General features: G+C 45.5%; 1 protein-coding gene across 5 annotated transcripts in view; it reads left to right on the forward strand.

Annotated features, from left to right (window-relative positions):
• The window catches only part of LOC101734865 (histo-blood group ABO system transferase), a 43,905-nt gene extending 23,385 nt beyond the window's left edge, over window positions 1-20,520 (forward strand). Inside the window, exons 2-8 of one of the 5 annotated variants that reach the window (XM_031891553.1) lie at window positions 2,417-2,455; window positions 4,501-4,573; window positions 4,805-4,870; window positions 5,854-5,916; window positions 11,067-11,102; window positions 13,136-13,270; window positions 19,185-20,520. In XM_031891553.1, coding sequence (XP_031747413.1) covers window positions 2,417-2,455; window positions 4,501-4,573; window positions 4,805-4,870; window positions 5,854-5,916; window positions 11,067-11,102; window positions 13,136-13,270; window positions 19,185-19,878 — 1,106 coding nt within the window. In that variant the 3' untranslated portion in view covers window positions 19,879-20,520. The remainder of the gene's footprint in view (window positions 1-2,416; window positions 2,456-4,500; window positions 4,574-4,804; window positions 4,871-5,853; window positions 5,917-11,066; window positions 11,103-13,135; window positions 13,271-19,184) is intronic. The other 4 variants (XM_031891554.1, XM_031891556.1, XM_031891555.1 and 1 more) reach the window with 4 other exon arrangements.
• The last annotated feature ends 5,928 nt before the right edge of the window (window positions 20,521-26,448 follow it).

Raw genomic sequence — 26,448 nt, forward strand, 5'->3', positions numbered from 1 at the left:
ATCTGTCTGTCTTTGGGGTTATTTAGCCTTTCCAGGTATGGGGCCAGTTTGTATTCCCTCCCTAGTGATTGGTAGATCGTAAGCTTCTGGGAGTTTGCTATCTCTTCCCTCCAATCACAGACACATTGCTCTTTTGACTGGTTTATTGATTGTGTTACTTGGCCTTTAGTCAGTGGGTGGGAGGCTTGAGTGGGCAGGGTACTGATGAGTTGTTTCAGGGCACAAGGCTTTCCCTGGGTCTCATTGTGCAACAAGGCTTTATGATGGTAGGTCTTGGGGTTGCTGTTGTGTAGGTGTGTCCAGTATGAGAGCGCCCTCTTCTGTATGGCAAACAGTAGGGGGAATCTGCCCAGCTCAGCCCGACAGGCACTGTTTGGGGTGCTGTGGTCTCTATACCACAAACTAGAGTTGTTTACCTAGTGTCTAGTATAATGGCAGTATAGATATTGAAACATATCCTTTACACGGGGCAGTAACCAATCGGGTATTTTGTTTCAGCATTTAAACTGCTCTGGCTTGATTAAAGCTGATTGTTCATAGGCTGAAATGGGTTACTGTACTGGTGGAATCGGAACATTATATATATATATATATATATATATATATATATATATATATATATAAATGAGCACTATTGCCCATAGGGTATCTCAACCTCCCGATGGTGATTTTTCTGGAGGTGTAGGCCACTCCCCAAGCAGGCTGGCCATGCCCCTTTACTCCTGGGCCACGCGCTGTTAATCCAACCATGCCCTGTTGGGCCTTGATTCTATGGGCGGGTGCACAGTTCTGTTGGTGGTAGTGTTCCCACTACTTGTTCACTGCATAACATTAGCAATCAATGCAGAAAGGAACTCAGATCTAGGTTGTAGCCATTGCGTTTATGACTGGCAAAATTTGTAGGCCAGGGTACCCATTTAGAATCTCCTTTACAAAGGGAAAAAAATCTGCACAATCCACCATGTTTTCCCACAATACAGTGTTGCTCAGAGGATAAATGCCAACATGGAGGCTCAGAGCCTCATAGGAGCTGTCTAGAAATAAAAGTAAGAAGCACAGACTGGAATTAATTTAGATCGGAGAATCATGGTTTCAAAAGTAGGCTATGTGCCCTTTAAGACCTGTCCAATGGCAAATGTAAAGTTCAAGGTTCAACTTGTGGCCACACTAAGTCACAACCAATGGCATAGACCTGATAGGGGCAACAGTGGCCTGGCGCAAATAGTTAATGAACGGCATTTATCCAGGAACCACTATTGGAAAGTGTTATAACCATGGTTTCATGGAATCCAGGCTCCACACCCAGACTGCATAGCAATCTTCTACCAAATGCATCTCCTGTGGGCATGGGTGCGGTAACTTCTCCAGCATACTGTACCATTTGTTATCTCTCTCTATGCCACCTACTAGGGCACCACCTCTTTCCACTTTTATGGTTTACACCGGATGAGTTGGCACTCCAGCTCTTGCACTTTGGCTGCAAACCAGTAAATGATAAAACCAAACCAAACTGGGGACGACTCAAACCAAAACCTTGGGCACCAGAGTTAAAGGGATTCCGTCACAATTTTTATGGGGTACTTTTTATTTCTAAATGACACGGTTACACAGCAAATAATTCCCTCTGCCATTTAACATTTTATTCTTGAACCAACAAATGTATTTGTAGCTGTAATATTGGTGTGTAGGCGCCATCTCAGTGCCTTGTGCCTGAGTCTGAGCTTTCAGCCAGCGCTACACATTAGAACTGCTTTCAGCTAACCTATTGTTTCTCCTACTCCCATGTAACTGGAGGAGTCCCAAGCCGGACTTGGATTTCTTACTATTGAGTGCTATTCTGATACCTACTGGGAGCTGCTATCTTGCTCCCTTCCCATTGTTCTGCTGATTGGCTGCTGGGGGGGAGGGGGGGTATCACTCCAACTTGCAGCGCAGCAGTAAAGTGTGACTGAAGTTTATCAGAGCCCTGGTCTCATGGCTGTGGCACCCTGGGAAATGAAGAATATGGCTAGCCCCATGGGAAATTTGACAATTAAATATAAAAAAATCTGTTTGTGTTTTTGAAAAACAGATTACAATGCAGGATTCTGCTGGAGAAGCTCTATTAACTGATGGGTTTTGGAAAAAACGTTTTCCAATGACAGTATTGGTTTAAGTTACCCTCCCCAATAAAAAGCAGGACTTTGTGCTCCTGAAGAGTTTCACACATAAAGCTCTGGAAACCTGTGACAATGCAGCTGAATTATTTTCACTTTACTAAGTCTTTTTTAATAATACTTTTCATCCGGAAGATATGTCCTGTTGGGTAAGGGAGTTTCCCATTGCACCTATTCATTGTAATTGGGTGTGAACAATGTCTGGATAAGGGGCTGAACTTGAACAAACTACATCTAATTGGGTTTGTGTTCCCTGTTAGTCTGCTTTCTACCATCTCCGACGATGTGGCCAGAAAAATGTAAGTAATGTCTTTATTATATAGGGGGGCTGTTAAAGTGATTGCCTAGAGGGGAACTGGGTTATTTCCAGAGGGGCCGGCAATGGGGGCAGTAATCGTGTATAGAAAGTAAATTCTAGTACAGAGGGAAGATCCAAGGTGCCTGTGATCCACAATTCTTGTGTTAATGTTTATTTTTAATTTGTTCTCTGTTGTGTATTATACGATGGGGCAGAAAATGTTCCTTCCCTTATTGGCAGTAGAACAGATGAAGAGCTGAATAACTAGAAACATTAGCTAAATTAATTTTATCCCTCTCTGAACGGGGACAGGATGGGTCCTTACTGTGGGATAATTGCAGGAAGGTTCTGGAACAATGCTTAATTTCTCCCCTGACAACTGGAACAGTAACCGAAAGCTGTAGGGTACGGAAGTGCTATATTGTGTGCTGAGTCGGAACTAAAAGGGTAGAGAAGAAAACCAGCATAGTAACATAGTACTATATATAACCTGCCTAACTACTAGTTGATCCAGAGGAAGGCGAAAAACACCTTCTGAAGCCTCTCTAATTTGCAGCAAAGGGGAAAAAATTCCTAAATCGCTTAGCATAATGTTTTCTTAGATTATGAGAAAACAGATTTGGTCGGAGTTCCCCTTTAATGTGTTTACGCCTTATAAAGAAGGGCGGATTTTTATCATGCTTTGCAATTTGTCTTCATTATTGATTTTTTTTTTTTATTGCTTTTGAAGTATTTCTTCCTCTTCTATAGCTTTCCAATGGGGGTCACTGACCCCGGCAACCCATAATCTATTGCTCTGTGAGGCTCCAGTTTTATTGTTGTTGTTACTTTTTATTCCTTAACTTTCTATCCAGTCTCTCTCCTATTCATTTACCAATGTCTTATTCAAATCACTGCCTGGTTTCTAAGGCAAACACGACACTAGCAACTAGATAGCTCCTGAAATTCCAAGCTGGAAAGCTTCTGAACAAAATGCAAAATAACTGAAAAATCACAACAAAATTAAAAAAGTGAAAACCAATTGCAAACTGTCCCAGAATTATTAATTAATGTCTGAACGAACTAAATTTTCTTCCTATTTTGATAAATATCCCTTAAGGATTGGTAGTGAAGCCTCTAGCATTCATAAGCAGGCCTTGCTCACCCATGTGAGGGATAGGGCAAACAGTAGGAATGCCAGCAGGGGGAACCTCCCAGGACATCCTTTATATCAAGGCCAATTTTCTGGGAAATCATCAAGGGCAGCATAAGCCCTATAGAATTATACCATGTAGGTGGTTTATAGGGGACTAGAGTTGTACTGATAAACTAAAAATCTATTCAGTTATTGGGAAAAATAACTTTTAGTATGCTCTAGACCAGGACTGACCAATTGGAGGTCCACCTAGTATGCTCACCAAGGCTGTCCAATTGGAGATCCATCTAGAATGCTCTAGACCAGAACTGTCCAAATGGAGGTCCATCTAATATGCTCTAGACCAGGACTGTCCAACTGGAGGTCCATTAGTATGCCCTAGACCAGGACTGTCCAACTGGAGGTCCATCTAGTAAGCTCACCAAGGCTGTCCAACTGGAGGTCCATTAGTATGCCCTAGACCAGGATTGTCCAACTGAAGGTCCATCTAGTATGCTCACCAAGGCTGTATAACTGGAGGTCCATTAGTATGCTCTAGACCAGGACTATCTAGTATGCTCTAGCCTAGACCAAGGCTGTCCAACTGGAAGTCCACAGGCTGGCCATGCAATACATCTGGATCAGAGGTACAGCCAAGCATACAACCTACACACAAATTGGAGGTCCAATTCATCAGCCTAAACCTCCCTGGCCGATGGATATCCCACAGGTCCCAAAGCTTTGAGGCTGGCCCGCTCAACACTACTTACTAGGCCTTGGAAGATGTTGAGAGGGATACAAATCCAATAAATAAAATAAAGTGGAAAGTACAGTAAATAAAAGCACATAGAAACCTAGCTCAAACCCAAGCACAAATGAACCATTAATTGTAAGGAAAACTGTTTTTTTGAGTGTTTTGTTTTGTGTTGCAGGCCAGTTCAGGTTTGTGAAGAAAACCCTGTTGTTTTCCAGTCTTGCTGTTGCAGTGCTTGTTGTGTTGAGAAGGTGAGTCAGAAACCCAATTGTGATGCTTTGTTTATATGAAATTGAGATTTTGTTAACAAGACAATGGCGCCACATGATGCCCAGATGCTCACCGGCATAAAAATCAGCGTTGGGCTTACCTTGTGGGTTTCTAGTTGTACCACTCTTGCTTCTAGACAGAAATGTATTGCTCTGCCTTATATAGTCCATTTTGGACAAAACAAATAATTTTCAACCCCTTAACCAAAACAGGTACAGCTACTTCCCAGAAACCTCCTCTAATTGGCATTCTCGCTACGGCTTTTCCTGCAAAGCAAAGTAAGTAACTTATCAAATATCTTTTTAATCTGCTAACTGATTGTGGGTTGTCGGGTTGTAGGTAATAGTCTTTGTAAAATCATTTGTAGTCTATCAACCTCATTAAGAAGCAGGAGGAAAGGTACAAGTTGGGTGCAAAGTGACCTGTTTTGGACTTTGCCCATAATGTGTCCTACAGTGCAATTCCTTGTATTCCTATAATGGCAGTGGTGGGCTAGGTCTCCTAGGGCCCATTGGAGAACCTGCTGCCTTTAGCTCACATTTCATAACAACAATATATTTATATATTACCTGATTGTGTAGGTTTTTATATAGGTTTACTATGAAAGTTGGGTGGAAATAGGCCTAGCCTGGGGTCCATCAAGGCCTGGGCTTGCCGGGGGTCCTCTGGTAGACCAGTCTGACCCTGTATGAAGAAGTCACATTCACAAGCAATTAGATCTTTGTGTAGGTCAGGTTTAGGGCTGTGTAAGAGCTATTATGAAGCTAAACTCATCCTGGTTAAAGTGAGAGACTCTTTTGGAAGCCTTGGACAGCCTTGATCCTAAAACTTGATCAAACCATGAAGAAGACCTATAAAGAAAGTAGAGTTAAGGTGAGTGTAGGTTGTCCTATGCACTCTAGGAGGACTATATATAGAGCCCAACAAGAGCGGATAGTGTTCCAGAGGTTAACCACTTGAAGAAGAGACCTGAATATTAGGTAAGGGCTAGAGAATAGGTCCCCTAACTCTTGCAGAGACATTTCTGGATGAACAGTGTGTTGAGTCCTTTCTTAAACTTCCCAAGCAGTAGAGAAGATATAGCTCTGGTTATAATTTTGAAGGAATTTTTCTTCAAAGTAGTATTAAGCACAATACATACAGTACTGATGAGCCTGACATGGGAGTTTTAGTTTAAATTGTTCATCAGGATAGAATAGTGTGTGTGATACTCCTTGTATTGCCAATCATATTAACACGTTACATTCCATTTCCTCTTTAGCTCAGAGGGATCCGATTACTTCAGCTCAAGTCCAGACAATGTCAATGTGATCCACCTTAAAAGGTTGATACTCTAAAGTTCAATGAATTTGTTGGTCTCATTTATCATGAGTATGGGGCTTAAGTGCACTAGGGGTAGGTGGTTGTTCATCTTAAAAATGTTTATTGGGGCAGTAGTTGTAAAACCTTCCTAGCCCCCTTCAAGGTCCAACAGTTGGCCTACTGCTGCAAATACACATTAACACCAGATCACACCCTAAATGACCATTAACTTGGGTTCTCAGGCTTATCTTGGAGAGAAAATGACCATTCTCCTTAGTTCTAACCATAACTGACCTTCAGGCTGAGCCCCCATCCCTCTGCCCACTACTACAGGTCCCACCCCTGCAGGGCCAACTCCACAGTTTGGGAACCACTGCAGTAGAGCTTTTTCTTGCAGAAAGGAGCCTATACCAGTGGAAGAAGGTTTCCATTCAATGGAAGGTCTCAGAGAAGCCACCTTGTGAATGAGCAAGTAACGAGAAGAAGCAGCATTTACGCTGTGGTTTTACAAGAAATGGAACAAGTGGGCATCACACAGTATCCATCCAGCCAGTGGGGCCACTCGATCAGATAAGAATTGTCACTGTATAGACACCTGGCAAAAGTACCCAAGTGCTCCACAAGCCTCATCTGGTCATGTGCTTCACACCAGTGGGACTACCTAACGGCAAACTAGTCACTGTAGCCAAACCACATGCAATCCAGTCATTTAGTATATGAACTAGGTCAGTGCAGTCAAACGTCTGTGGTGCAGAGGGCCAGAAGTTCTCTAGCATACATAGTGTAGGGCCGCTAATGGAAGCCAGTTTTGACCACTCCCCCCTTTAAACCGCACCACTTCAAACCACACCCATGTTATCACAATAGTGGTAGCACAGCAAAAACCCAAATGCTTGGTCCTCACTGCGGGGATATCAACCATCATTCATATGTGAAAGAATTATATTATGTAATATTAAGACACACCCTTAAATCCATATGCTTCCCCCTTCCCTGTGGGTAGCACAGCAACCCCCAGCACATAATTACACACCTTAGGGATCATTTAATGGCTATTTCCAACTGCTGAAAAACTCCCACAACAAACCCCTGCCAGGTTCACCTCCCAGAGGCAGCATAGGGCAGGCAGAGTATGGCACACACAGGCAGCATAGGCCAGGCACAGTATGGCACACACAGGCAGCATAGGGCAGGCAGAGTATGGCGCACACACAGGCAGGGTAGGGCAGGCAGAGTATGGCACACACAGGCAGCATAGGGCAGGCAGAGTATGGCACACACAGGCAGCATAGGGCAGGCAGAGTATGGCACACACAGGCAGCATAGGGCAGGCAGAGTATGGCACACACAGGCAGCATAGGGCAGGCAGAGTATGGCACACACAGGCAGGGTAGGGCAGGCAGAGTATGGCACACACAGGCAGCATAGGGCAGGCAGAGTATGGCACACACAGGCAGCGTAGGGCAGGCAGTACATATAATGACACAATGCTGGCACTGCTCCTACAGTCTGAGGTGTGGACAATGTGGAACAACACAGGGGATTACATGTTTAAACAATACAGGGGGATTACAGCCTGAATCCGAGGTGTGAACCATGCAGGGGCAGTTAACCTCAGTACTGATACCATTTAAAGCTTATACAAAGTTAAACCATCAAAGCAACCAGACAGGTGGGGGGCCACACAGAGGGAGATCGGCAGTTGGACAGCACTGGACTAGGTAATTAATTAACCAGCTCACCTGAGGCCACCATTACTTGGCCTTTTAAATAGTGTACTAATTACCGAACTAGTTAATAAATAATAGATCTTTTGTTTACCTTATACAAGCTAAAATATAAGAGCATAATTGGCTTAGGGCAGAGGAACTCACAATGTGGGTATGCAATAAGTGAGCAGGTCCGTGGGTGGAAGAAGATGCAAATGTCCCAGTCTACCCAAATTAGACCCTTGTAGGTCTCTAGTTTCCATAAAAGCCTCATTCCATTGATCTCCAGGATACAGGAGACCCCAGCTGAAAAAATAATATTGATTTCCATGGTTTTTTTTTTCTTGACCTGCCAAACTGCAAGCTAAACCCCCATCTGAAGCCTCTCCAATTGGTCTCAAAATGGGAAATAAAACTCCTTTTTGACTGCAAGAAGGCAATTGAGCCAGTCCCTGGATCAGCTTGGTGCTAAGAGTTCAGTTCAGCAACTTGGTATTTTCTTCCTTGATAAAAAGCCACCCAACCCCTGAAGCTATCTAATGTATCAGCCAGTACAAATGATTCAAGGAGAGAGTTCCACAACTTCCCAGCTCTCACAGTAACAAACCCTCCTTTCTTCTAATCTGAATGGATGCCCTTGTGTCTTTTAATAGAACATAAATTTGGCTCTACAGTAACATCCAGCAGTTACAGGAACAGTAACATAAAAACTAATTAAAATATAATGTTCTGTTGCCCAGCACTGGTAAAACAGGTATGTTTGGTTCAGGAACACTACTATAGTTTATATAAATACCCCGCTGTGTAGCCCCGGGGGCAGCCATTCCTGCACTGGTACAGCTGGGGTGTTTGCTACAGAAACCCTACTATAGTTTATATAAATACCCTGCTGTGTAGCCCCGGGGGCAGCCATTCCTGCACTGGTACAGCTGGGGTGTTTGCTACAGAAACCCTACTATAGTTTATATAAATACCCCGCTGTGTAGCCCCGGGGGCAGCCATTCCTGCACTGGTACAGCTGGGGTGTTTGCTACAGAAACCCTACTATAGTTTATATAAATACCCCGCTGTGTAGCCCCGGGGGCAGCCATTCCTGCACTGGTACAGCTGGGGTGTTTGCTACAGAAACCCTACTATAGTTTATATAAATACCCCGCTGTGTAGCCCCGGGGGCAGCCGTTCCTGCACTGGTACAGCTGGGGTGTTTGCTACAGAAACCCTACTATAGTTTATATAGATACCCCGCTGTGTAGCCCCAGGGGCAGCCATTCCTGCACTGGTACAGCTGGGGTGTTTGCTACAGAAACCCTACTATTGTTTATATAAATACCCCGCTGTGTAGCCCCAGGGGCAGCCATTCCTGCACTGGTACAGCTGGAGTGTTTGCTACAGAAACCCTACTATAGTTTATATAGATACCCCGCTGTGTAGCCCCGGGGCAGCCATTCCTGCACTGGTACAGCTGGAGTGTTTGCTACAGAAACCCTACTATAGTTTATATAAATACCCCGCTGTGTAGCCCCGGGGGCAGCCGTTCCTGCACTGGTACAGCTGGGGTGTTTGCTACAGAAACCCTACTATAGTTTATATAAATACCCCGCTGTGTAGCCCCGGGGGCAGCCATTCCTGCACTGGTACAGCTGGGGTGTTTGCTACAGAAACCCTACTATAGTTTATATAAATACCCCGCTGTGTAGCCCCGGGGGCAGCCATTCCTGCACTGGTACAGCTGGGGTGTTTGCTACAGAAACCCTACTATAGTTTATATAAATACCCCGCTGTGTAGCCCCGGGGGCAGCCATTCCTGCACTGGTACAGCTGGGGTGTTTGCTACAGAAACCCTACTATAGTTTATATAAATACCCCGCTGTGTAGCCCCAGGGGCAGCCATTCCTGCACTGGTACAGCTGGAGTGTTTGCTACAGAAACCCTACTATAGTTTATATAAATACCCCGCTGTGTAGCCCCGGGGGCAGCCGTTCCTGCACTGGTACAGCTGGGGTGTTTGCTACAGAAACCCTACTATAGTTTATATAAATACCCCGCTGTGTAGCCCCGGGGGCAGCCATTCCTGCACTGGTACAGCTGGGGTGTTTGCTACAGAAACCCTACTATAGTTTATATAAATACCCCGCTCTGTAGCCCCGGGGGCAGCCATTCAAGCTGGAAAAAAAGGAGAAAAGGCACAGGTTACATAGCAGATATTAGATAAACTCTGTAAAATGATGTTTAATCTGTGTTCTGCTATGTAATCTGTGGCTTTTCTCCTTTTTTTAAGCCTGAATGGCTGCCCCCGGGGCTACACAGCGGGGTATTTATATAAACTATAGTAGGGTTTCTGTAGCAAACACCCCAGCTGTACCAGTGCAGGAATGGCTGCCCCCGGGGCTACACAGTGGGGTATTTATATAAACTATAGTAGGGTTTCTGTAGCAAACACCCCAGCTGTACCAGTGCAGGAATGGCTGCCCCCGGGGCTACACAGCGGGGTATTTATATAAACTATAGTAGGGTTTCTGTAGCAAACACCCCAGCTGTACCAGTGCAGGAACGGCTGCCCCCGGGGCTACACAGTAGGGTATTTATATAAACTATAGTAGGGTTTCTGTAGCAAACACCCCAGTTGTACCAGTGCAGGAATGGCTGCCCCCGGGGCTACACAGCGGGGTATTTATATAAACTATAGTAGGGTTTCTGTAGCAAACACCCCAGTTGTACCAGTGCAGGAACGGCTGCCCCCGGGGCTACACAGCGGGGTATTTATATAAACTATAGTAGGGTTTCTGTAGCAAACACCCCAGTTGTACCAGTGCAGGAATGGCTGCCCCCGGGGCTACACAGCGGGGTATTTATATAAACTATAGTAGGGTTTCTGTAGCAAACACCCCAGTTGTACCAGTGCAGGAACGGCTGCCCCCGGGGCTACACAGCGGGGTATTTATATAAACTATAGTAGGGTTTCTGTAGCAAACACCCCAGCTGTACCAGTGCAGGAATGGCTGCCCCCGGGGCTACACAGCGGGGTATTTATATAAACTATAGTAGGGTTTCTGTAGCAAACACCCCAGCTGTACCAGTGCAGGAATGGCTGCCCCGGGGCTACACAGCGGGGTATTTATATAAACTATAGTAGGGTTTCTGTAGCAAACACCCCAGCTGTACCAGTGCAGGAACGGCTGCCCCCGGGGCTACACAGCGGGGTATTTATATAAACTATAGTAGTCTTCCTGAAGAAATCAACACTGGGCAACAGTACATTATAAGTTAAAAACTTTTGATGCATTTTTTCATTTTTTTTTGTGTTACTGTTCTTTTAAGAATGGGGCTATGTTTGGGCCAATTGGGTAAAGATTTTGGTGAATGCACAATACTGTCTGATAATGGGAGAAAATAAATTTACAAAGGGGACAAAATCACTAGTTTGAATGCTCAAACTTCATCTGTTTTCTCTCTACATTTGCAGAATGGTGTATCCGAAGCCTGAAACCTTAAAGCCTCCGTAAGTTTGAATTTTAGTTCCTAATATTTAAACTGACGTGTCTAAAGGAATATGCAAGCTAGTATCAGGGCCAGAACTAGGGGTGGGCAGGAAAAGGATATGCCTAGGCGCAAAGGTGATGGGGCGCTAGGCACGTGCCTCCTCTGTTGCCTTCTCCATGTCTGGTCCTCCCATTGCCCATGTATCTTTTTCCAACGGCACCCCTGTCGGCCAACACACGGGCATGGGAGCTCTCTTTGGCTCATGTGGGGGGAGGGGTTGGTCCTGGGGTGTCCTGCTGGCAAGTCCCAGTTCACATGGCATGGCTACCTTGTTTTTTTCCAAAACCCATCAGTTAATAGAGCTTCTCCAGCAGAGTCCTGCATTGTAATCTGTTTTTCCCATGGGGCCAGCCATATTCTTCATTTCCCATGGTGCCACAGCCATGTGACCTGTGCTCTGATAAACTTCAGGCACACTTTACTGCTGCGCTGCAAGTTGGAGTGATATCCCCCCCCCCCCCCCCAGCAGCCGATCAGCAGAACAATGGGAAGGGAGCAAGATAGCAGCTCCCAGTAGGTATCAGAATGCACTCAATAGTAAGCAATCCAAGTCCGGCTTGGGACTCCTCCAGTTACATGGGAGTAGGAGAAACAATAGGTTAGCTGAAAGCAGTTCTACTGTGTAGCGCTGGCTGAAAGCTCAGACTCAGGCACAAGGCACTGAGATGGCGCCTACACACCAATATTACAGCTACAAATACATTTGTTGGTGCAAGAATAAAATGTTAAATGGCAGAGGGAATTATTTGCTGTGTAACAGTGTCATTTAGTAATAGAAAGTGCCCCATAAATATGGAATGGCAGGAAGTGAAGAGAAGCTCTGGACCCTGGCCGGGGCACTGAAATGTTCTCAAAGCGCTACATTTTGGGGATACGGCAACATGACAATACAAACCTGGCTGCTTGTGAAGCACTTTGGGCTGTGAGGTTGCTCTCGGCTCCCATAGGGAATAAAGAGCAGCAGCTTGACTTTCTGTCCACCTTAGGCACCATGGCTAACTGTGGAGAATGAGTTCAGTACCCCAGTACATCTAAACATAGTTACATAAAAATAAAATATATATATATATATATATAGATTATAAGCTCTTTCCAATCTGTGAACTTCCTGTGGGGCCATTTTGTTATACCATTGATCTTGCCCCCTTTTGAAGGGGCGGTTCACCTTTAGGTTATTCTTTAGTCTATTATAGAAAGCCCAATTCTAAGTAACTTTTCAGATTGGTTGTCATTATTTTTTTTTCTAGTTTTTGAATCATTTTGCCTTCTTCAAACTCTTTGCAGCTTTCAAGTGGGGGTCTCTGACCCCGGCAGCCAAAACTCGATTGCTCTGCAAGGCTACTGTTATATCGTTATTGTTATCTTTTACAGCTTTTTTTTTTCTTTTCAGGTCCCCTCTTATTCATATATCAGTCTCTTTCAAACCACCCCCTGGTTGCTAAGGTAATTTGGACCCTAGCAACCAAATAGCTGCCAAACTATAAATTGAAGAGCTGCTTAACAAAATGTTAAATAACTACCATACTACAAATAATAAAAAGTGAAGACCAATTGCAAATTGTCTAAGAATATTACTCTCTACATCATACTAACAGTTAACTCAAAGCTTTGACTGAGCATACTCGGCTGAAGCAGCTTTTGAGTTGGTTTTAATTTTACGTGCTCAGCTTTGGATCAACTGGATGCAATGGTGCCAACCCCGCTGCAGGACTCTGCTTTTTGGGAACAGGAAGGGCAAACAGGGCTGTTTTGGGGGGAGTGTAGCGGCGAGGTTCTGCAGGAAGGGGGCAGTGGCTGAGGGAGAAAGCTTAGTTAGAAATCTACAGAGGATACTTTGGTACCAATAAAGAAAAAAATATCGTACGCCAACCAGTGCAATGCTCTTATGCCACCTACTGTTCATGTATTGGTACTGCAGGAGATTAACTCAGCGGGGAATAAAAAAAAAAAGAAACAAGAAAATAACATTAATATCTACATATTCCTTTCCAGGAGAACTAATGTACTGTCCGTATCCCCCTGGCTGGCCCCAATAGTGTGGGAAGGCAACTTCAACATTGATATACTAAATGAACTGTTCCGCCAGGAAAATGTTCGAATTGGCCTTACAGTGTTTGCCATTAAAAAGTAAGTTATGGTTGGTCACAGTGGGACTTTGGGATTTGTCGGCTTGGGAAGGTTGGCGGCTGGAGGTCAATTGGCCACAGAGTCATGGGATATAGGAGTCTGGAATACTATCGTTAAGTGCGAGTAGACTTGGGGGCTGATTCATCAAAGTACGAGTTCGAATCCCGAAATCGGTAAAATTCAGATTAGATACGATAATTTCTGATGATCGGAAATGTCACGTAAATGCTTATGAAAAAATCGTAATAGTCACAATGATATCGTATAGGCGATCCGAAAGTCACCAAACTTTCGTATCTGAACGATCGTAAACTGCAGGAAAACCTTTCTGACTTTGATCCTTCATTGCATGTTTTTGGAAGCCTCCCATAGGGCTCAATGGCACTCTGCAGCTCCAACCCGGCCCAAGGAAAGTCTCCCATAGGGCTCAATGGCACTCTGCAGCTCCAACCCGGCCCAAGGAAAGTCTCCCATAGGGCTCAATGGCACTCTGCAGCTCCAACCCGGCCCAAGGAAAGTCTCCCATAGGGCTCAATGGCACTCTGCAGCTCCAACCTGGCCCAAGGAAAGTCTCCCATAGGGCTCAACGGCACTCTGCAGCTCCAACCCGGCCCAAGGAAAGTCTCCCATAGGGCTCAACGGCACTCTGCAGCTCCAACCTGGCCCAAGGAAAGTCTCCCATAGGGCTCAATGGCACTCTGCAGCTCCAACCTGGCCCAAGGAAAGTCTCCCATAGGGCTCAATGGCACTCTGCAGCTCCAACCCGGCCCAAGGAAAGTCTCCCATAGGGCTCAATGGCACTCTGCAGCTCCAACCCGGCCCAAGGAAAGTCTCACATAGGGCTAAATGGCACTCTGCAGCTCCAACCCGGCCCAAGGAAAGTCTCACATAGGGCTCAATGGCACTCTGCAGCTCCAACCCGGCCCAAGGAAAGTCTCCCATAGGGCTCAATGGCACTCTGCAGCTCCAACCCGGCCCAAGGAAAGCCTCCCATAGGGCTCAATGGCACTCTGCAGCTCCAACCCGGCCCAAGGAAAGTCTCCCATAGGGCTCAATGGCACTCTGCAGCTCCAACCCGGCCCAAGGAAAGTCTCCCATAGGGCTCAATGGCACTCTGCAGCTCCAACCCGGCCCAAGGAAAGTCTCCCATAGGGCTCAATGGCACTCTGCAGCTCCAACCCGGCCCAAGGAAAGCCTCCCATAGGGCTCAATGGCACTCTGCAGCTCCAACCCGGCCCAAGGAAAGTCTCCCATAGGGCTCAATGGCACTCTGCAGCTCCAACCCGGCCCAAGGAAAGTCTCACATAGGGCTCAATGGCACTCTGCAGCTCCAACCCGGCCCAAGGAAAGTCTCCCATAGGGCTCAATGGCACTCTGCAGCTCCAACCTGGCCCAAGGAAAGTCTCCCATAGGGCTCAATGGCACTCTGCAGCTCCAACCCGGCCCAAGGAAAGTCTCCCATAGGGCTCAATGGCACTCTGCAGCTCCAACCCGGCCCAAGGAAAGTCTCACATAGGGCTCAATGGCACTCTGCAGCTCCAACCCGGCCCAAGGAAAGTCTCCCATAGGGCTCAATGGCACTCTGCAGCTCCAACCCGGCCCAAGGAAAGTCTCCCATAGGGCTCAATGGCACTCTGCAGCTCCAACCCGGCCCAAGGAAAGTCTCCCATAGGGCTCAATGGCACTCTGCAGCTCCAACCCGGCCCAAGGAAAGTCTCCCATAGGGCTCAATGGCACTCTGCAGCTCCAACCTGGCCCAAGGAAAGTCTCCCATAGGGCTCAATGGCACTCTGCAGCTCCAACCCGGCCCAAGGAAAGTCTCCCATAGGGCTCAATGGCACTCTGCAGCTCCAACCCGGCCCAAGGAAAGTCTCACATAGGGCTCAATGGCACTCTGCAGCTCCAACCCGGCCCAAGGAAAGTCTCCCATAGGGCTCAATGGCACTCTGCAGCTCCAACCCGGCCCAAGGAAAGTCTCCCATAGGGCTCAATGGCACTCTGCAGCTCCAACCCGGCCCAAGGAAAGTCTCCCATAGGGCTCAATGGCACTCTGCAGCTCCAACCCGGCCCAAGGAAAGTCTCCCATAGGGCTCAATGGCACTCTGCAGCTCCAACCCGGCCCAAGGAAAGTCTCCCATAGGGCTCAATGGCACTCTGCAGCTCCAACCCGGCCCAAGGAAAGTCTCCCATAGGGCTCAATGGCACTCTGCAGCTCCAACCCGGCCCAAGGAAAGTCTCCCATAGGGCTCAATGGCACTCTGCAGCTCCAACCCGGCCCAAGGAAAGTCATGATACCAAAGCTTGGGTGAATCCAAAACTTTCGTACTCAGAGCGACAAATACAATTGTGTCGCATTTATTGTCACGCAAATTGTCGCAAAGTACGAAAAAGTCGAGCAAATTAACGAAAAATTCTCAAAACCGTACACAAAGTACGAAATACGAAATGCTGCCTGCCCTTGATCATTTGTCAGACTCTGATGTTGCCTCTGCCTGATCCCTTTTGTACCGTGTTCCTGCATCAACCTTGGCAGTGTATAGATTCCCTGTATTTCCCATGGCAGAAAGCCCGGGGCCCCAAAAGGTTGGTACTAGCAGTCTACAGGCATCCTTACACTACAGTCCATAACACTTGGGCAGGAAGATTCAATACCTGTATGTTCCTTTGATGCTGGTACCCTTATTTCATTCCTATATCCACTTGTAATATACAGCATGGTCATTTCCCTATGGGACCAAACTGTAAATGATATCCTTATAAACAGTGCTTTGTGACGTCATCAGTTATAATCGGAGCTTAGTGATGTCATTTCTGTCACATGACTCACTAAAACTTGAATAAAGTACCCCCTGTTGTAAAATATGAGGATATTAGAAGTCACCTCGGAGTTCCATGACCTGTATAACAGCACTTGGCCTTCAGCTTCATGTTTTTATATGGTCATGGAACTCCTCGGGGACTTATAATATCCCTATATGTTACAATAGGGGGTACTTTATTCACTATATATTATAAGGAACTCCTCGGGGGCTTATAATATCCCTATATGTTACAATAGGGGGTACTTTATTCACTATATATTATAAGGAACTCCTCGGGGGCTTATAATATCCCTATATGTTACAATAGGGGGCACTTTATTCACTATATATTATAAGGAACTCCTCGGGGACTTATAATATCCCTATATGTTACAATAGGGGGTACTTTATTCACTACAGTGGAGGAAATAATTATTTGACTCCTCACTGATTTTGTAAGTTTGTCCAATGACAAAGAAATGAAAAGTCTCAGAACAGTATCATTTCAATGGTAGGTTTAACAGTGGCAGATAGCACATCAAAAGGAAAATCGAAAAAATAACTTTAAATAAAAGATAGCAACTGATTTGCATTTCATTGAGTGAAATAAGTTTTTGAACCCTCTAACAAAAAAAGACTTAATACTTAGTGGAAAAACCCTTGTTTGCAAGCACAGAGGCCAAACGTTTCTTGTAATTGATGACCAAGTTTGCGCACATTTTAGGAGGAATGTTGGTCCCACTCCTCTTTGCAGATCATCTCTAAATCCCTAAGGTTTCTGTCTCTGTGCAACTCTGAGCTTGAGCTCCCTCCATAGGTTTTCTATTGGATTAAGGTCCGGAGACTGACTAGGCCACTCCATGACCTTAATGTGCTTCTTCTTGAGCCACTCCTTTGTTGCCTTTGCTGTATGTTTTGGGTCATTGTCGTGCTGGAACACCCATCCACGACCCATTTTCAGTTTCCTGGCAGAGGGAAGGAGGTTGTCGTTCAGGATTTCACAATACATGGCTCAGTTTTCCCGTTAATGCGAATAAGTTGTCCTGTGCCCTTAGCAGAAAAACACCCCCAAAGCAAAATGTTTCCACCCCCATGCTTGACGGTGGGGACGGTGTTTTGGGGGTCATAGGCAGCATTTTTCTTCCTCCAAACACAGCGAGTTGAGTTAATGCCAAAGAGCTCTATTTTGGTCTCATCAGACCACAGCACCTTCTTCCAGTCACTCACAGAATCATTCAGGTGTTCATTGGCAAACTTTAGACGGGACTGCACATGTGCCTTCTTGAGCAGGGGGACCTTGCGAGCCCTGCAGGATTTTAATTCATTGCGGTGTAATGTGTTTCCAATGGTTTTCTTGGTGACTGTGGTCCCTGCTAATTTGAGGTCATTAACTAACTCCTCCCGTGTAGTTCTAGGATGCTTTTTCACCTTTCTCAGAATCATTGACACCCCACGAGGTGAGATCTTGCGTGGAGCCCCAGAGCGAGGTCGATTGATGGTCATTTTGTGCTCCTTCCATTTTCGAACAATCGCACCAACAGTTGTCACCTTCTCTCCCAGCTTCTTGCTAATGGTTTTGTAGCCCATTCCAGCCTTGTGCAGGTCTACAATTTTGTCTCTGACATCTTTGGACAGCTCTTTGGTCTTTCCCATGTTGGAGAGTTTGGAGTCTGCTTGATTGATTGATTCTGTGGACAGGTGTCTTTTATACAGGTGACTAGTTAAGACAGGTGTCCTTAATGAGGTTGACTAATTGAGTAGAAGTGTCTAACCACACTGTGGGAGCCAGAACTCTTAATGGTTGGTAGGGGTTCAAAAACTTATTTCACTCAATGAAATGCAAATCAGTTGCTATCTTTTATTTAAAGTTATTTTTTCGATTTTCCTTTTGATGTGCTATCTGCCACTGTTAAAATAAACCTACCATTGAAATGATACTGTTCTGAGACTTTTCATTTCTTTGTCATTGGACAAACTTACAAAATCAGTGAGGGGTCAAATAATTATTTCCTCCACTGTATATATTATAAGGAACTCCTCGGGGACTTATAATATCCCTATATGTTACAATAGGGGGTACTTTATTCACTATATATTATAAGGAACTCCTCGGGGGCTTATAATATCCCTATATGTTACAATAGGGGATACTTTATTCACTATATATTATAAGGAACTCCTCGGGGACTTATAATATCCCTATATGTTACAATAGGGGTACTTTATTCACTATATATTATAAGGAACTCCTCGGGGGCTTATAATATCCCTATATATTACAATAGGGGGTACTTTATTCACTATATATTATAAGGAACTCCTCGGGGACTTATAATATCCCTATATATTACAATAGGGGGTACTTTATTCACTATATATTATAAGGAACTCCTCGGGGACTTATAATATCCCTATATATTACAATAGGGGGTACTTTATTCACTATATATTATAAGGAACTCCTCGGGGGCTTATAATATCCCTATATATTACAATAGGGGGTACTTTATTCACTTTATATTATAAGGAACTCCTCGGGGACTTATAATATCCCTATATATTACAATAGGGGGTACTTTATTCACTATATATTATAAGGAACTCCTCGGGGGCTTATAATATCCCTATATGTTACAATAGGGGGTACTTTATTCACTATATATTATAAGGAACTCCTCGGGGACTTATAATATCCCTATATATTACAATAGGGGGTACTTTATTCACTATATATTATAAGGAACTCCTCGGGGGCTTATAATATCCCTATATATTACAATAGGGGGTACTTTATTCACTTTATATTATAAGGAACTCCTCGGGGGCTTATAATATCCCTATATGTTACAATAGGGGGTACTTTATTCACTATATATTATAAGGAACTCCTCGGGGACTTATAATATCCCTATATGTTACAATAGGGGGTACTTTATTCACTATATATTATAAGGAACTCCTCGGGGACTTATAATATCCCTATATATTACAATAGTGGGTACTTTATTCACTATATAATACAAAAAAAAGCCACTAATAACCTATAACTTGTATCCCTGTACCTGATGCTTAGTTCCACCCCATCTAATAACAAACCTTTCTTTGTTTCACAGATACATAAGGTTTCTCAAAACGTTCATTGAAACGGCCGAGAAGTTCTTCATGGTGGGATACCCTGTCAACTACTACATCTTCACTGATCTAGTCAGCAACGTAACTAATTTTAACATGACGGTTGGCCCGAGAAAGCAACTTATCTTCCTTGAGGTCCCCAGTTACGAGCGGTGGCAGGACGTCACCATGAGACGCATGCAGATGATTCGCGACTTCACTAAGCAGCGTTTTGCCTCCGAGGTGGACTACTTGGTGTGCGTGGATGTGGACATGAGATTCCAAGACCACGTTGGCGTAGAGATCCTCAGTGATGTGTTTGGGACTTTACACCCGGCGTTCTTTGTTAAAGGGAGGGACAAATTTACATTTGAACGAAGGCCGGAGTCTCAAGCCTACATCCCTGAAGATGAAGGAGACTTTTATTATGCGGGGGGTTATTTTGGAGGAAAAGTAGAAGAGGTCTACAAGCTGACCAACCACTGCCATCATGCTATGCTCACCGACAAAGCAAATAACATTGAAGCGATCTGGCACGATGAGAGTTACTTGAACAATTACTTTCTATATTACAAAAAGCCTACTAAGATCCTCTCTCCGGAGTATCTGTGGAACGAGAGGGATGGGACCGCATTCTACCTGAGAAAGAGAAGGCTCATTTCACTTCATAAAAATGCAGATGAGGTCCGGAACTAACTTTTATAACTATAATAATGTGATTTAGGTACCTTTGTCACCCTGCACTACCGTGTCAGATTTGCAGATCAAGGGGTCAGACTGGGCTGCCAGGGCACCGGGAAAAAACCAGGTGGGCCCAGACCTGATTCCCACAGGGCACTCCCTTGAGTCACCGGTCTCCCTTCCCTGACGTGCTGAAGGTACTTTTACAACAGCCCCAGAGGGCCCTGCACCCCCCAGTCCAACCCTGATTATATAACATCCAGGCCCAGACTCAGGGATTCAAAATAGGTTCTGCCATTTCAAGTACACAGAGGTCCAATATTATTGAGGAAAATATTATTAATTGTGCTTTCATTGAGTTTTGGGGGCAAAACTGTGGCACAGGAACCCATGATCCTCTGGGGTCATTACTGTAAGTACGGTATAATTATACTTATGGTTTCAGTACTTCATTTTGTATTTTTTGAAAATGTTTCCTTCCTCCCCTACCGCTTCCTGGCCTACAGCAAATGCTCCCTCGGCTGTTTGGGTCACTGACCCTGAGGAAGGGAGGTGGGGGCCGGCCAAAATGTTGTGCCTGCCGGGACTATTTCTATAGTGGGCACTTGTTTAAAATGACATTCTTATTACCCATAAGGTAATTGTTATTAACATTTATATGAAATGCAATCAATGTTATATTTATGGGGGGGGGGCTTGGTCTCTCAACTCACAAATGGAGCACCAAGACCTGTGGCAATTTAAATGCACCAAAAAGCAATGTGCAAAGTGCAAAACAGGTATGGGACCTGTTATCCAGAACAGGATAAGGGATCTCTCCGTAATTTGGATCTCCATAATTTGTCTGCTAAAAAGTATTTAAATATTGAATAAACCCAATAGACTTGTTTTGCCCCCAATAAGGGGTAATTATATCTTAGTTGGGATCAAGTACAGGTACTGTTTTATTATTACAGAGAAAAGGGAATCATTTAACCATTAAATAAACCCAATAGGGCTGTTCTGCCCCCAATAAGGGGTAATTATATCTTAGTTGGGATCAAGTACAGGTACTGTTTTATTATTACAGAGAAAAGGGAATCATTTAACCATGAAATAAACCCAATAGGGCTGTTCTGCCCCCAATAAGGGGTAATTATATCTTAGTTGGGATCAAGTACAGGTACTGTTTTATTATTACAGAGAAAAGGGAATCATTTAACCATTAAATAAACCCAATAGGGCTGTTCTGCCCCCAATAAGGGGTAATTATATCTTAGTTGGGATCAAGTACAGGTACTGTTTTATTATTACAGAGAAAAGGGAATCATTTAACCATTAAATAAACCCAATAGGGCTGTTCTGCCCCAATAAGGGGTAATTATATCTTAGTTGGGATCAAGTACAGGTACTGTTTTATTATTACAGAGAAAAGGGAATCATTTAACCATGAAATAAACCCAATAGGGCTGTTCTACCCCCAATAAGGGGTAATTATATCTTAGTTGGGATCAAGTACAGGTACTGTTTTATTATTACAGAGAAAAGGGAATCATTTAACCATGAAATAAACCCAATAGGGCTGTTGTACCCCCAATAAGGGGTAATTATATCTTAGTTGGGATCAAGTACAGGTACTGTTTTATTATTACAGAGAAAAGGGAATCATTTAACCATGAAATAAACCCAATAGGGCTGTTCTGCCCCAATAAGGGGTAATTATATCTTAGTTGGGATCAAGTACAGGTACTGTTTTATTATTACAGAGAAAAGGGAATCATGTAACCATTAAATAAACCCAATAGGGCTGTTCTGCCCCAATAAGGGGTAATTATATCTTAGTTGGGATCAAGTACAGGTACTGTTTTATTATTACAGAGAAAAGGGAATCATGTAACCATTAAATAAACCCAATAGGGCTGTTCTGCCCCAATAAGGGGTAATTATATCTTAGTTGGGATCAAGTACAGGTACTGTTTTATTATTACAGAGAAAAGGGAATCTTTTAACCATTAAATAAACCCAATAGGGCTGTTCTGCCCCAATAAGGGGTAATTATATCTTAGTTGGGATCAAGTACAGGTACTGTTTTATTATTACAGAGAAAAGGGAATCATTTAACCATTAAATAAACCCAATAGGGCTGTTCTGCCCCAATAAGGGGTAATTATATCTTAGTTGGGATCAAGTACAGGTACTGTTTTATTATTGCAGAGAAAATGGAATCATTTAACCATTAAATAAACCCAATAGGGCTGTTCTGCCCCCAATAAGGGGTAATTATATCTTAGTTGGGATCAAGTACAGGTACTGTTTTATAATTGTGTGGGACTCACTGATCACCTGACAGGAAATAATGCAGGAAGCAGTATGGGAGTCACAGAGACGCATCCATCCATTTGTTGTCTGATGTAGCCCATCATGTATGTGTGCCATTGGTTGTGTGAGCCAGAGGGACTCGCTTAAAGGGGAAATATACCCCCGTTTTGACATGAGCTTATGTCAAAAAAGTTCAGTGTTCCTCCCCCAAAACAAGAGCACCGCTCGTTTTATGATTTATTACCCACTAATGCAATTCAAATTCATACATTTTAAAATGGAGAGAATAACACTGACCCAGAGGTTAATTAGGCATAACTTTGTTTACTGCAATCGAAAGAAGCTAGTAAGAGTTATATGGGTAATTCAGATGACAATTGTACACTACTAAGAGTGTGTATTGCAAAATAAGTGTGGGAGAGGTGTGTGCCTATAAAGAGTGTGTACTTAGTAGGACAGGGATGTTTTGGAAAAAAATATTAAACAATAGTTAAATTGTAATTTCTTTACAAGCAGCAGTCCTGCACGCAACTTTATGGCTGAGATTCTAGCTATCTGTATGTAGGGTTCCCCAAAATTTGGGTCCCCTAGGATGGTTGCCCCAGGATAGACCCCAAGGGAGGGTAGTACTTTAGTAGTGGGACACCTTGGGTGGTTGGCACTATAAGGGTTAACAGGGAGTTAGCTTCCCTGCAGTTCAATAGTTAGGCCACAGGGTGTACATAGTATATAAGGCTGTGCAGCCATGTGCCTGCAGGTCTTTCAGCCTGGGACCCCTCTTGGATAAGAGGTTAACAACAGGTCAGAGTTAGACAGTAAGTGATTGTTATAGACCGCTCTATGAGTGGTAGGTAGGTTATCTAGTTGGGCAGCTTGGCCCCTACAGGAGGATTTACTGGATTAAGATCCACCAGCACTCATAGCTGGAGTCAGGGAGTAAAGTGCTAAGTGTAGGAGATTTGCCTAATCCAGGGGTATCTAAGTGGAAGTACCGGGGTGAGGTCTGCTGAGGGGGTGTCCGCTTGGCGTGTAGTACCGGGAAGTGCCCTAGAGAGGGGCTTCTGGCGAGATGTACCGGAGGGAACCCCTAAAGGGAATTATCTGGCGAGTAGTACTGCTAATATCCCGTGGAGAGAGGGTCTCTTAAGGAAGAGGGAGTATACCCTGACTGTCTCATTGCTCCTGTGTGTAACCTGCCTACACGGAGGATCCACACTGCCGGGTAAGCAACTACCCCAGGGAGGGGGCAAGGTACCAGGAGTGCTGGGAGTCCCCACACTGCAGTACAGTATCAAGTTCTCAGGAGGGGAGTTATAGTTCATTCTATCCCTATCCTGGGTGGAGGCACGCCAACGTATAAACATAGCTGTTCCCCAAAGTAAGCGGGGCTCAGGATCCCTGAAAGCGCCAAGTACAGTGATATATCAGCAGGTAGTGCCACCTCTAATCTTAAAGTGGGCTACATTTGGAGGCACTGCTGAGATCCCGAAACAGCAGCAAAAGAACAGCAAGTACAGTGCAGAAGGGCCATAACAGCATTTGGGCCTAGTGTGAATTTGGAAGCCTGACCTCCGTATGGGTTAAATTTTGGGCACCCTGAATCTGTATCCAGAGAGGAAAAATTGGCGCCAAAAGAGCAGAGGAGTAGCTCTGGGCCAATCAGATTGCAGGCTAGTGGCGCCAAACAGACCCGGGAGATAACGTGGGAGGCCCCGTGAGGAGGAGGAGACAGGACCCTCCTGATTGTTGGAGCCGCCCCTTAGAGCTACCAGCCAACCGTGTGGCTGAAAAAGTGCGCCAAAGTGAGTGGGCGCGACTTGGCCGGTGACGTCACCGCGGCCATTTTGAGAAGCATCAGACTGCAGTGAGCTGAGCAAGAGAGAGGAGCTGCTGCGCATCACTGAGAAAAGTTTTGAATGCCTCATCTAAGTAAACAGCTACCACCTGGGCAGGGACTCCCACCTCCTGCCAGGATGTCCGGACGGGGAGCCGTGCGGATGGAGGACACCGGCCGCAGATTCATCTGGTCGGGCAACTTCGCGGAGATGCGAGTGAATGACTCACTGCATTGGATGGTACCGCTATGTGGCGGGTGTGAAACCGAGTCATTTGGATCCTTAAAACATCCGGAGTCAAACTGCCCCACCTGCGACCGACCCTACTGGTGCGGGCCACTCGGAGTGGGCCCCCGTGGGGCGCAAGTACTCGAGGTGGAGGACATCACCGAGGCCTGCGAGGGCCTTACCCTCAGTGAGGAGGAAGAGCTGGAGGAGGGAGATGAAGTGCCTGCCATTCCAACTCAGGAGGGGGATCCTACAGGAAGGGAGGTCGATCCGGATGGGGCCTGCGCTCCCGCCTATACCGCCTCTTGTACTTCAACGGCGGTGGAAGCTGCGGCCGAAGAGGTGAGTGAAAAGGGGGCCCAAAGTAATACACGGCCTGCCCCTGACCCACCCATAGAGGGGGATGCTAACCGAGCTAATCTACCCAGATCCCGCAGACGCAGGGGAGGACCCAAGAGGGGCACTTACCAGGGGGAAAGGGATCAGGCCTGGGCTGCAGCAATGGGGCCCCCATCACCAGTGCCATCCGAGTCAGGGCTGGATGAGGTTCTGGCTCCCCCTTCCTATTTGCAAGCATTGAGGGAGGGTCCAACTGCCCAAGCACCCCCACCCTACGGTCCGGAAAGGGCATGCTCCCAGAGTGAATACACCACTGGGGCCGAGGATTCAGCAGAGGAGGCTGAAGGGGGCATGGTAGCAGTACTAAGATCTCCCCACAGTTTTGTGGCCCCTCCCAAAGTGAGCCCAGAAGAGGAGAAGTACTTCTGGGTACTGCCTGGCCAGGCAGACCCTGCAGTTTTCCGTTCTGTATCCAGAATACAGAGGGTACTGAACTATAAGGTTCATATGATGTGGGGGTATTTTCTTCCATATGCACCCCTCTGGGTGTACGATAAAATTGAGCATATGATGGAAGAATGGGTGGTAGAGGAGATACAGAGGAAGGAAAAAATGCCACTTAACATCTTGCACTCCCCTGACCGGGCCAAAAGATTACAGGCTTGGAAACACGTGCGCTCCAGGGAGAAGGAGTGGTGGTGGGGCCGCACCGTGCTTAAGCATGCTGTCCAGAGTTGTGGAAAGAGAAACCCCAAGCCACGTTTCTTTAGTGTGGAACACACTATGCCTGATGGTGGGAAGGTGGAGAAACCTCACCCCCGCTACTACACCTCATATGCGGATGTAAAGAGCAGGTTCACCTACCTCGTGTGAGGGGGATGCCTAAGCAAAGTTATCTTGTCTGTTTAAAAAGTGGAGGCCTGGACTGCCTGCCATTTCTTCCACCAGGAGGAGCTGTCTTCAGTTGAAGGGGGAAAAAGCCCCAAAGTTATGGCCCAAGGAGGGCACAGCAGCTGCCGGCTGGAGCTGCCAATTGAGTTAAGCATCCCCACCCGTTGGTGGAGGTGCTGATCACCCGGGGGTAAGGACTCCCTCAAGGAGGAGGAGGGAGTAGTAAAGGAGCAGTTCAATAAAAATTCTTTTGTTCTTTGAGAAATAATTGTCCTGTGCATTTCTGAGTTTATGTGTGAAATTTCTTACAGGGAAAAGACTCTCTGGGACTTATACCAAGACTTTGGGGGTGGTGGGAAAGGTAAAATTGTGTTTACTGTTTCCTTCCCAGGTAATACAGGTTTCTGCGCAGACACCGCGAGGAACTGTGAAGAAGTGATTTTGGTATAAGTAATGTGTGGGTAAAATGTATATGGTTTGGTAAAAGGTATGTCAGCCGGGAGGTGACATTTTTCTTGTGGGGGAAGAATGTAGGGTTCCCCAAAATTTGGGTCCCCTAGGATGGTTGCCCCAGGATAGACCCCAAGGGAGGGTAGTACTTTAGTAGTGGGACACCTTGGGTGGTTGGCACTATAAGGGTTAACAGGGAGTTAGCTTCCCTGCAGTTCAATAGTTAGGCCACAAGGTGCACACAGTATATAAGGCTGTACAGCCATGTGCCTGCAGGTCTTTCAGCCTGGGACCCCTCTTGGAGAAGAGGTTAACAACAGGTCCGAGTTAGACAGTAAGTGATTGTTATAGACCGCTCTAGGAGTGGTAGGCAGGTTATCTAGTTGGGCAGCGTGGCCCCTACAGGAGGATTTACTGGATTAAGATCCACCAGCACTCATAGCTGGAGTCAGGGAGTAAAGTGCTAAGTGTAGGAGATTTGCCTAATCCAGGGGTATCTAAGTGGAAGTACCGGGGTGAGGTCTGCTGAGGGGGTGTCCGCTTG

This window comes from Xenopus tropicalis, chromosome 8, assembly GCF_000004195.4.
Source record: "Xenopus tropicalis strain Nigerian chromosome 8, UCB_Xtro_10.0, whole genome shotgun sequence".
Classification (NCBI taxonomy): Eukaryota; Metazoa; Chordata; class Amphibia; order Anura; family Pipidae; genus Xenopus; species Xenopus tropicalis.